Source organism: Saccopteryx bilineata, chromosome 3 (assembly GCF_036850765.1).
Source record: "Saccopteryx bilineata isolate mSacBil1 chromosome 3, mSacBil1_pri_phased_curated, whole genome shotgun sequence".
Lineage (NCBI taxonomy): Eukaryota > Metazoa > Chordata > Mammalia > Chiroptera > Emballonuridae > Saccopteryx > Saccopteryx bilineata.
In genome coordinates, this window is record NC_089492.1 from 158,807,841 (window position 1) to 158,820,178 (window position 12,338).

Here is a 12,338-nt window from a genome sequence, read left to right on the forward strand (position 1 = left end):
TGGTAAGCCCACCATTCAGCCATTCAGCATCGCTATAAGGTGAGCTGCTAGTACCTGTCAGTGCCTAACTACCCATCCCTTGGCAGATGACACAGTGGGCATGCTCCAGTCAAATACACATTTTCATCCTGTGGAGTTCTATTTCCTCCCTCCATCCTTACCCTAGTAGCCCAGAAGAAAGCCTGAAAATTCTTTGTACTCATTTTTTTGTCCTCTGAGCCAGTTCTAAGCAGCTCTGTGTTCTCTTGGAAGGACTGTGTCCTAGGCAGTCCTAGTAGAAAGTGCCTCCCTGGGAAAGTGTCCACAGTCTCCAAAAATTTATCAGGTGCCCCTGTTCAACAAGCATTTATGAAGAGAGAACATAATAGGGTCTTTCTTTGCTTTAAGAAAGTATAACTTGAACAAATGCTTCCAGTACATAACAGATACATACGAGGTATTTCTTCATACATCTTACAGAGTTGGTTATTCACTGATTCTCTGAAATAAACTCCACAATTTATGGACTTCTAAAGTTATAGAAGACATAACTTTATTCTATCAGTAAAAGTTACTCATTGGTCTTAGTTGAAAATGTTTACACTTAAATTTAAAATTATGCATATTAATATACGGGCATGTGAAGACTCATATGTGTGCCTACTATTAAGTGGCTTTGTAGGAGAGGGAAGGGAATTCTTTTTCTGCTCCTGGATCAAAGATAAAAATGAAGAAAGTAGGCACAAAGTAACCTGATACTAAAAAAAGATTGGTGTAGGATGACCCATACCTTTCTAAAATAGGTGAAAATCTACATTGAGAACAAGGATTAGAATCTTAAAATGAAACATACTAAAGTCATCAGACCAATGGTTCATTAATATATTTTAAAGCATATGTTTAATATGTACATTTAACACAAACAATAAAAATGCATATATACATTTTGAAGTATACATAATAAACAAAGCATATTATTATATGTATTAGAGACTATAATGATAACAATAAAATTTCTCCAATCATATATTTTCACATGTGAAACATGTCAATAATTCAGTTCTTTAATTTTTAGCCATACAAGAAGAACACAAAACTGTAAGCTCCACAAAGATTAAATCACTTTCTGACACTGAAAATATCATTATTTCCTAATTTTTAAAAGCTGTTTAAAACAGTCTCTGCTTCAAACTTTTCTGGAAAATTTATACTGCACACATATGCTGTAATCAGCCTTCCAAATATTTTTCTTTGTTTCCCCATTTAAAAGAAAATTATTTAGAAAATTAAATGTAACGGGGAGACACTGATCAATGAGTATGTAGGTTTCAGGTAAACATTTCTATAGCCGGTGTTTATGTCTCACTCAATGTTTTCCTGGACCAACATGAATGAAGCCACCAAGAAGGCCCACAGTTCTGGGCTCATGTTAGGCAAACAGATATGTGTCTTCTAATGTCAAAAATTGCACGTGTCCAATGAAAAAACATTTTTGGCCTTACTGATATACTTCTCCTATTTACTTCTCTCTGTATACTGATGTCCTCAAGTATAACTGTCTCTTTTCCTGATCTCTTTCCTTTCCTGCTCTCTGGCTTCCATTCTACTCCACTGCTAAAAAAATTGATCTAAGTCATACTTAAGAGCAACAACAACAGTAATAACAACACTTACAGAGTGTTAAATCTGGGCTAAGAACTGTTGTAAATACTTTATTCATGTGAAGTAGGTGTAATTATTATAAATTCTAATTTTACAGATGAGGAAACTGAGATACAGATCTGTTAGAAAAGAATTCAGAGATCACAAAAGTGAGTAGCAATCCCAGGATTTGATCTCAAGCATCTTAGTCGCACAGTTCACACACCAAACCACTCTACCATGCTGCTTCCACCCAACAGCATTGTAATAACTTTTAAAAATCAAGCAAGTAACCATCATTTCTTGTTGCTTAATAGCTTATACCCATCACATATATAAACATTTAAAAACTTGTTGTAAAATCAACAAGTTTTTTTGACCAATTTTGAAGACCTGGAGAATTATTTGAATTAAAATTTGTATTTCTCATAAAAGATAAAAAGTTGTTTTAGGTTGCTTTTAAGAAGTTCCCACAAATAAGACCCAATTAAGCATGGCCTGTGCTGTGTCTTCATGGGGCTCTGAGAACTACAGGCCTGCATCTGTGGCTGCAACACACTAAACACATCCTGAAGCTATGGCCCCAATGACAGCAGCTCACACCTCACTCCTCACTCTGCACACAGCCTGCTAGCAACCTCCCACATCCCATGGGCTGTCCATCATGTCTAGAGGTAGGTAGCTATCGTGCAAGAGTGATGGTGATGACCTCATTCCAATTACTATGTTGCCTCTGGCTCATAGAAAATGCCACTTCATAAACTTAAATTCCTTTCGTTCAATTGTTAGCAAAAACATTCTCAAAGATGTGCCTTTGTTGTAAGGCATAAGTTATTTTGCATAATTCCCAATCTCAATGTCCAGCTATAGAAGAGGGAGAAACAAGAGACCTGTTTCTTTTAAATTTCAAGGTCTTTTGAAAATACATGACCACAGCTTGATGTTCAGTCACCCCTGGCAACCTTCTGATGGCTCATCATCAAACTATGAGTAGGATTTTCAAAGAGTAGAGTTAAATGTTTTGAATGATGCCCTTGGTTATGAACAAGCTCATCCACTCGATCTCCAGTGTCAGAAGTTCTTTCTAACACTCTGCCTTTCTAAATATCAGGACAGTGAAAGCATAGGCAAGACTTCTGGTTCATCAACACAAGGCTTTACCATTTTTGCAGGCATCAAATAAAGAAGATTTTTCCAGAACCTTGAGTTATAAGACAAAGGTTTATCAGCCTTCCACTTCAGAACTCTATGAGATTTCAAAAGCTTTAATGATTGAGGCAAGAATGTGAAATCACTGAAGGGTGTAAATTCAATTAAGATTATTTTAATTTTCCTTTCCACCAGTGCTTCATGGAGTCCACTTTCAAGTTCATACCTGACTTCATTAGACATGTAACTTTTACTTAAGACAATGATTAGTCTTCGACTTTTCTCTATCAGTGAATGAATTTCATCAACAACAGCTGAAAATGCAAGATGTGGAATATTCATTTAAGAGAACTGAAAAGGTGAGCATAAAGAAAAAATCACTTTGCACAGTCTAATTCCATATTATTAACTCCACCAATAAGTTTTTCTTTAAGACAAATCATTTATTCTCAATTTTATATGTCCATTTAAAGCAAATATCTAGGTAACAATAATAATGAGTACTTACTTATCACTTACTCTATGCTACACCCTTTACTATGCCATTTTATGTACATTAACTCATCTAATCATCCTAATGACCCTATAAAGAAAGTATCATACTTGTTTTAAAGATGAGGAAGTCAAAGCACAGAGTGGTTAAATAATTCATACAGAGTCACACAGCTAGTAAATGGCAGAAGCAGAATCTGACCCCATGGTCTGGTTCTCAAGTACTTGTTTCTAACTATTATACTATCTAGCCTTTAAATGTGTATGTAGGAGCATGTTAAAATCAGGACTTAGAAAGAAAAAATAAAACACTGTCATTATTTTATACGAGGGTCTGACACACTCTTTCTGTAAAGAGTCTGATAATAAATATTATAGGGTTTGCAGTTTAGTAAGCTTGGGTCACAACAACTCACCTCTGCTGTGGTAACTTAAAAAAGCAAACCAGGACAATATATAAGAAAATGTTTGTAGCTGCCACAAAGGTGGCAGGTTCTTAGTGACCTATGGATTGTAAGTACATTGCCAGCCTCTGTTGTAGACCTCTATCCCTGTTCAAATAGAGGTTTTAGGCCCTGGCTGGGTGGCTCAATGGTAGAGCCTTGTCCTGGAGCATAGATGTCCTGGATTCAATTCCCAGTCAGGGCACACAGGAGAGCCCATCTGCTTCTCCACCCTTACTTCTCTTGCTTCTCTTTCTCTCTATCTTTCTCTCTTCTTCTCCTGCAGCCATGGTTCAATAGGAGCAAGTTGGCTCCAGGTGCTGAGGATGGCTTCATAACCTCTGCCTCAGGCACTAAGAAGAGCTCAGTTGCTGAACAATGGAGCAACACCCCAGATGGGCAGAGCATCAGCCCCTACCAGGTTCGCCAGGTGAATTTCGGTCAGGGTGTGTGCAAGAGTCTGTCTCTCTGCCTCCCCTCCTTTCACTGAATAAAAAAAAAAAGATATTTTTAACCAAAACTCATTATAACTGAGGAAAAACATTATTTTTATCTAAAAACTAAGAGGAAATCTATTTTTTTCAAAATGACTACTGGATAATAATGGTAAAATAATAAAATTGATGGAAAGTCAAGCAGTAACACTTTCTGTGTGCTCAGAAAGACTTGACACACAAAAATACCACAGCATTGTATGCATCTGATAATTTGACATATTATTCCCTTTGAGACGTTCAATATAATTAGGCAGTAGTATATAATCTCTTTCTAATTTGTGAGATAAGAAAGAGAAGGCACAGTCATTTTTAAATTTACTGCCATATATTTAATGCCTAGTTCAGAATTTGGCACAGGAATGGCACTCAGTAAATGATGGATAAATGAAAAAAGGATGGTAACAATGAAGACATTTGTGTTACATCATTTGCAACACATCATCACCTATGACACCAACTTTCAAAGATTTGCTCTGAAAAATCAGAGAAAACATGGAAATGTTACTATCTTTGATTCTAACTGTGCTTTGCTTTGTGGTATGTGTGATGGCCATTTGTATTCATACACTAATTTAAAAATTGAATTCCATAACTCAAATATGATATGAACCAATCTTCCTTATTTATTTTTTTCCAGCTGTCTTATGTCCTACTTTAATTTTCTTACCCATGTCAACAGAATAAATAACAAGCATTTTCTGTGTTTATCATCCAAAAAATGATGTATTAAACTAGGATCTGGTGCTACTATACAAAATATTATCAAAAGAAGTATTTTTAACTACTGTGGGGTATTTCTAAATAAATGCCTCATGATAATACCAGTTTGGGGCCTGGTGCTAGAAATGGAATGTTCAGTCCCTTTCCCCAAATTTCAGAGGACTGTGGAGTTCAATGAATAAACAGGGTCCCAGAGAAGCCATTATTTGGAACAGTGTAGTGAGTTGATTTTCTAACTATTCATTATATTAATTTGGCTGGTTCCTGGCTTGAGGACCATGTTTAGTCGTTTTTTTTTTTAAGTAAAACAAGGTTAAGCTCCGCTATCCATCTTACAAAAAGAAAGTATCCACTAGTTTTCTATGAGGCATTCTTTTTCTTACCTCCTCCAGGCACAACATCCCTTTCAAATATGCACAATTTATACCCAAAATGTTTTTCCAACACCCTGGGCAAAATCTCCACAGCAAAAGTGTGTTCCTCTCCATGCTCAGGCTGACATTCTCTTAGGTAAGACACAAAAGCATCGTATGTCTTTCCATCTAGGAGATAAGGTTTATTCTTTTAATGAGTGTGTAAATGAAAGTTTAGCTCAAATTTCAGTGAAAGTCACAAAAAATGGGAATGGAATTACTGAAAAAGAAAAGTTAAAAACAGTATCCTAACCCTGGCCAGTTGGCTCAGCAGTAGAGTGTCAGCCCGGTGTGTGGAAGTCCTGGGTTTGATTCCTTGCCATGGCGCACAGGAAAAGCACCCATCTGCTTCTTCACCCTTCCCCTTCTCCTTCCTCTCGCTCTCTCTTTCCCTCCCTCAGCCAAGGATCCATTGGAGCAAAGTTGGTGTGGGTGCAGAGGATGGCTGCATGGCTTCCGCCTCAGGCGCTAGAATGGCTTGATCCACAGCCATAGGCAGAGTATCGCCCCTGATAGACATGCCAGGTGGATCCCGGTCAGGGCGCATGCAGGAGTCTGTCTGACTGCCTCCCTGCTTCTAACTTCAGAAAAAGATGAAAAACAACAACAAAAACAAAAACAAAAAAAACCCCACAGAAACCCAGCATCCTTCTCTCTACACTCATCAAATAGTACATATTAAGTACATATTAAATGTATGCAGTTCTTTGTATATTAATTGCACCTCAATGTAGCTGTTAAGAAAAATATTTTTGACAGTAAAATTGAAAAGCAAGAATGTTTAGGTAATTCCTAATACCCCTCAAATATTCTTTTGTTCTATAATTATTTTTTATGCATTATTCTTTATCTCTGAATTTTTAAATATCAAAAATAAGGAGTAAGTTCAATTATTATTGAAGACAAAAATATAGCATCCTCAAACCTTGTATGCTAATTGAGCAACCAATTAGCAAATGCTTTAACATAGCGGGAGACACAGACAAGACCATATAACACAAACAAAACAATCAAAATAATCTTATCAGAGAATAAGAAATGATATTTGACATGCTTTCTAAAGGAAGGAAATTTTGAGTCAGGTTCTAAATAATATAATACATGCTAATTGGGATAGTAGATGAAAAGAAAAAGTGGTAGAGGAAATGAATTATCTTTGTTCCATGGTCAATTTGTTAGGTGATAGAGTTAAATTTATGCTTAGGTCTAATATTGAGATTTAATAAATTTGCTGAGTTGAAGACTAAATATTATTAGATCCTTCATGAAAATGCAATAGGGTGAAACCATTCTAGGTCCATGTTTGTGATACTTCCTTTATGCTCAACAGCCCAACCCAGTTTCTTTAAGAGAATCAAGGCTCACAAAACAACACTTTGTTTCTGGTAAAAGCTTCTTCAGTTCTACTGTAGCACTGTGACTCAGCAGTTTAAATCAGAACCTATTATTGATGCAAAGCAATTGTTTTGCAGAAGTGTATGTATGTGAATGATTGGACATTTTGGATAAAATTGCAAATTAACATTCATATCAAAAATAGGTTAAAAATTGGTAAAAATACAATCAACAACAACAAAAAGTTGGGAAAATGGAGCCAGTTCTTAATATAATCAGTAAATGGGTCACCTGGATAATTCCATTAGAATGTGAGATACAGTTTTCTATTAGCACATGAACTAGTGTTTTCAATAGTAAAGTCATCATATCAGTGATTGAAACAGGCACCAAGACATGAGAAATAAATTAAGTATACTTTTTAAAAAGGTATATTTTTGGCCCTGGCTGGTTGGCTCAGCGGTAGAGCATCGGCCTAGCGTGCGGAGGACCCGGGTTCGATTCCCAGCCAGGGCACACAGGAGAAGCGCGCCCATTTGCTTCTCCACCCCTCTGCCGCGCCTTCCTCTCTGTCTCTCTCTTCCCCTCCTGCAGCCAAGGCTCCATTGGAGCAAAGATGGCCCGGGCGCTGGGGATGGCTCTGTGGCCTCTGCCCCAGGCGCTAGAGTGGCTCTGGTCGCAACATGGCAACGCCCAGGATGGGCAGAGCACCCCCCCTGGTGGGCAGAGCATCGCCCCATGGTGGGTGTGCCGGGTGGATCCCGGTCGGGCGCATGCGGGAGTCTGTCTGACTGTCTCTCCCTGTTTCCAGCTTCAGAAAAATGCAAAAAGAAAAAAATTAAAAAGGTATATTTTTCTCATAATCATAATGTAACTAATTGCAATAAATTGTAAAGATAATTCAGTCAAATTTATATTGTGATGTAGCTTTCTTACCCATGAAAAATAAGTTTTTCAACTATTAGCTTTCAAATTCATTTTTTCAAGCGGATAGGCCAATTTACACTATAATTTACTTTCAACCCAATAATGAAAGTGTTGATGGCTTTAATAACTGACAAAGTAAAGTGCCCCATATAAGTAATTTGAAAGCTAATAAAATTCTTTGGTTCTATATAAATGAAACCAAAATGTGAATGAATATTTAGTACTACAAAGAGTCAGACCCGTGTTTCCCAAACTCTGTGTGGTGAATAACCACGTTTTAAGTTAATTTTTTCTGTTTTGGTTGATTGGTTTTCCTTTCATTTCCAATCCTTCATAAACCAATAGCTGAAAACAGTTTGGAATAGTAGAGCAATAAAAAGTTGTTAAAATGTAAAAGTTTTCATTTTTGTGCTTGTATTTCCATTTTCACTTTCTCATGACTGATATCTGTTTAGGGATCTCACCATAAGCATCAGTGCTGTGGGGTACAGCTCTAAGTGTCTCTATGCAATGCCACATTGAGAGCTAAGAAATGGGAATTTAAAAAAAATATGTGAATTGGGTCAAATACAACCAGAGGGGTAAACAAATCTTAGCTGAAAATCAGAATGAGAGATATTAGTCAATGTCCATACTGGTCTTGCAAGTAGAGACCTGGTAATAAGATATCAAAAACAGACCCTCCAGTATGCTGATGCATCTCTCTACATAGCAAAATCACACACACATGCAGGCTCAAAGCTAAATTAATTAACTTTGCTAATTTTATATTTTAAAATTAATAGTCGTAAGTGTGAATAATACATCTATAAAAATCTCAAAAAATATAAAAATTATTTTATTAACTTGAAGTTAAGGAGAGCCTTTCTACTTATGACCACAAATCCAGAAACCATAAAAGAAAGAGTAAATTGAATACATTACAGAATCTTTCACATAAGCAAAATCAAATTTCAACCTGGGAAAATATTTGCATTCTATATTATAGGCAATAGGCTAACCTTTTAAAAATGTAAATTGCTCCTAGAAATAAACAAGAAAAAAGAGCTAACAACTCAATTTGGAAACAATGGGCAAAGGAAATAAATGAATACTTTGAGAAAGAAAAATACAAATGGGTCTTTAACAAAGAGAAAGTTGCTCATGCTCTCGCATAGTAAGTGAAATGCAAATGAAAACTACATTGAGATACTACTTTTTACCTATCAGATTGGCAAATATCCAAATGGTTGTGGGTAATGCTATGGTGAAAAGTTACTTACATCATTTGAAGGTGGTAGGTAGTACAGTAGTATCGGGGGGAAATTGACAGTATCTTTCAAATTAACAACTATATCTACCCTCGGCATTTCCAGCAACTCCACTTATACTGCACACATATGAAACAATGAATGTACAAAGCTATCTGTCACAAAAGGTTGTAAACAACCAAAGTGTCTACAAAAAGGGATTCAGTAAACAGTGATATATCCACATAAATAAAACTCAGTAGGGTTTTATCTATAGTAATAAAACCCTAAAAAATGAGAGACCTTATAAACTAATATTGCAGAGTATCCAAAGAATAGTAGAGCAAAGTTCAGAATAGTGTGCGTTATGAAACAAGATTTGTTGTTTAAACAGAAGTGGAATAAAATTCTTATTTGTTTGAACATACTATTGGTGGTGGATGAGGTGGGAAACACAAACACAGGTAGGCTGGCAGGGTAATTTTCTACTGTATAATTTCTGAGACTCTTTGTGCTTTAAAATATGTGTGTCCTACACACACACACAAACACACACACACGAAAGCAAAAGCAAGTACAGTGGATTAGATTGATTGGTTAATCCAGTAATTATATTGAAACTTGAGGACTTCTATCCACTTTTAAAAAACAGGAGAACTGAGATGTAGTCACCAGACAGAAATAGTAAGTAAATACTGACAATTCTATAGGACTAGAATCATGTAATTTGGCTTCTTGTTCAGGGTTCCTTCAGGTACATCATGCAGCCTCCTTTTCCAGGTTAAAATAATGAACCATGGTACAATTCAATTTGATTTAAATAACCTTTAATGAATGGGCATATTGTATAAGGTGCCCAGCTGGTGTGTGAACAATCACATCAAGTCTTTGGGATCAAGCATCTCATAGGGCATTTAAGAGGACATAATATCCCTACATGAAAAATGTAAGCACATTTTATGGTAACATATAAGTAAGCACAAAAAAGGTAGCACAGATAACATTTATAATGGATGATACACTCAGAGAAATTTTTCCTATGGGAAAACCTCTACCATAGAGTAAGTCAACAATATAATCAAAATAAGATGAAGATTAATGTTTCTTTATTAGATTTCTTAATGAAATCATAGGATAAGAAATTCCAACATTACCACATTTGTTACCTGTTAATGTTTCATCTCTTCCCATGAAATGTCTGTAAAATAGAGCCAAGTCAACTCTATAAATCACACCCACAATCACTAGGCACACAACAATCCCCAAGATCAAAACAGCTATGATCATTCCTCTCGTGAAGACATGGCCTGGGATATCAATCAGATCTTCTAGAATGAAAAATATAATGGGAATAATTAATCAAAGAAATGTTACCACTGTCTTCCACCATTATGCTGCAGGTATCAGTTCTTACCATTAGTACTAATAGAGTTGTCTACTCAACATGTTCCATTGAGTTACCTCATATTCCTGTTTTCAGTTTGGGGCAGTGGTCTTCTTATTCCCATTATTAAAGAATAAAAATGTGTACAAGAATATTCAGAAACCTGAACTGAAAGCATTATAATATAGTCTATCCCTGCCTGTGGAGGTATCCTAGGAGGTAATCCTAAGATTATAAAATACTAGGGTGAAATACAGAGGGACCCAAATGTCAATCTTAGAGAACAAGTGGTGAATATAAATGGACCCTTTTAGTCTTGAGAGAGCAACCACTTGACTGAGATCATCCAGGTTCCCAGTCTGGCTCTATAACTTACTCTGTATTCTAGGAAATGTCACTGGATGCCCTTAACTCTTAGTATCTTAATCTGTAATATGAAGCTAATAATTTCTGCTTCAACTACAGAGTTGCTTTTGGGGGGAACATTATATGACATTGGACATAAGTAGTTAACACAGCATCTGGTACACTGCTCTAAGAATTTTAGCTTTTTTTAAAAAATAAAAGTGTCTTTTGGGGAAAATTACATTTCTTAGATTGATTAAGTTTATGCTCACTATGGACAATATGAAATTATACAAAAGAATAAGGATAAAATAATTTTAACAACCATTCCACAATGTGATTGTGGGCATTGCTAACATGCTAGTATATTTCCATGCTAGTATATTGGTTTTTTAGTTTCCCTAAAAATATTGACTTAATTGAGATCATGTGGTTATCACTATTTATTGCACATTATGTCATAAGTAGTTCATTAGGTCTTTAAAATTATGATTTATAACATCCTAACATTTAGATTGATTGTAATTTTTTTGTAAATATACATAATGCTGCAATGAACATATGCATAAGCCTTTATGCATGTTTCTGATTATTCTCTTGAAATAGATTCTAAAGGTTGGAGATTTCTAGGTCAAAGAGTATGAACATGCATGAAGTTCTTGACATCTTAGCACCAATTTTAGGAATAATCTTTTCAGGAGAACTAACTATAAGATATAAGGAAGCAACCATATCTGCTTACTAAGTTAAACTCTAAATAAAGCCAGCCCCTGGAGTTCCTGCATCTTTAGAATATCTGCTTCTTTGTGACTGCCATGCAAATACAAAAACACACTTTCAGACTGACATATACACTCTTGCAAGGATAACGGTGCAGTGGAAGACCCTATATCCTGGACAACATTTGTGAGCATAGCAGAAAGAGAAATGACTATGGTAGAAACTTCTAAGGCAGGGATAGAACAGTCAGGCATTAATTTAAGAGAGAGGTGGCTAGTGACCAACAGTAACAAAAAATCCAGGTAAGGCAATGGACAATGGACAATAATGGATTTGAGCCTCTCCTTTACATGTGCATGGGCCAAGGCATGAACGCCCACATGAGAACACTTGTAACAATACCTACAGAGGATAAGAGCATGGAGTTAATTTCAAAGTTACTCAGGTCTGAGTTTTGACATCTTTACTTAATGTGTGACATGGGATGAATTTCTTCACCTATAAAAGCTGGTTGTAAAGATCAGGTTAAATAATGATAAAAGCTTAGCACAGAGCTTACCATCTAATACAGATAAAGAATGTTAGCAAGTCCTGCCTGCAGAGGCAAGGCAAAAACCACAAAGACCTCCTTAGCAGGCTGGCAGAGGCAATGCCCGCACTTGAACACCTGAGGCAGTGGCAGAGGGGGTGGTGGGCCCACAGACCTACTACACCTAGGGAACACAGAGGCCAAACCCATCAGACTCCTGTGGCCACACCATCCTTATACAAGACAAAATGGGAAGGCAGAGAAATGCAACCCAAATGAATCAAAAGAAATCCCCAGAAAAAGATTTGAATGAGTTGGAAATAACCAAATTATTGATGCAGAGTTTAAAGTAATGATTGCTAGGATGCTCAAAGATCTTAGATCAACAATGGATGGACATAAGAAGCACCTAAATAAAGAGATAGCAAGTATAAAAAAACATTGAAATAATAAAAAAGAATCATTCAGAAATGACAAATTCAATATCAGAAATGAAGACCACACTGGAAGGAATTAAAAGCAGGATGGATGAAGC

At 36.2% G+C, this 12,338-nt stretch overlaps 1 protein-coding gene across 2 annotated transcripts in view; it reads right to left on the reverse strand.

The window, feature by feature from the left end:
- Nucleotides 1–2,566: 2,566 nt before the first annotated feature.
- Nucleotides 2,567–12,338, reverse strand: part of IL18R1 (interleukin 18 receptor 1) — a 52,261-nt gene continuing 42,489 nt past the window's right edge. Inside the window, exons 9-11 of one of the 2 annotated variants that reach the window (XM_066264867.1) lie at nucleotides 9,992–10,153; nucleotides 5,305–5,463; nucleotides 2,567–3,083 (exon numbers count right to left, since the gene is read on the reverse strand). In XM_066264867.1, the coding sequence (XP_066120964.1) occupies nucleotides 2,728–3,083; nucleotides 5,305–5,463; nucleotides 9,992–10,153 (677 nt within the window). In that variant the 3' untranslated portion in view covers nucleotides 2,567–2,727. Of the gene's footprint in view, nucleotides 3,084–5,304; nucleotides 5,464–9,920; nucleotides 10,154–12,338 lie in introns of those variants that run through there. The other variant, XM_066264869.1, reaches the window with a different exon arrangement.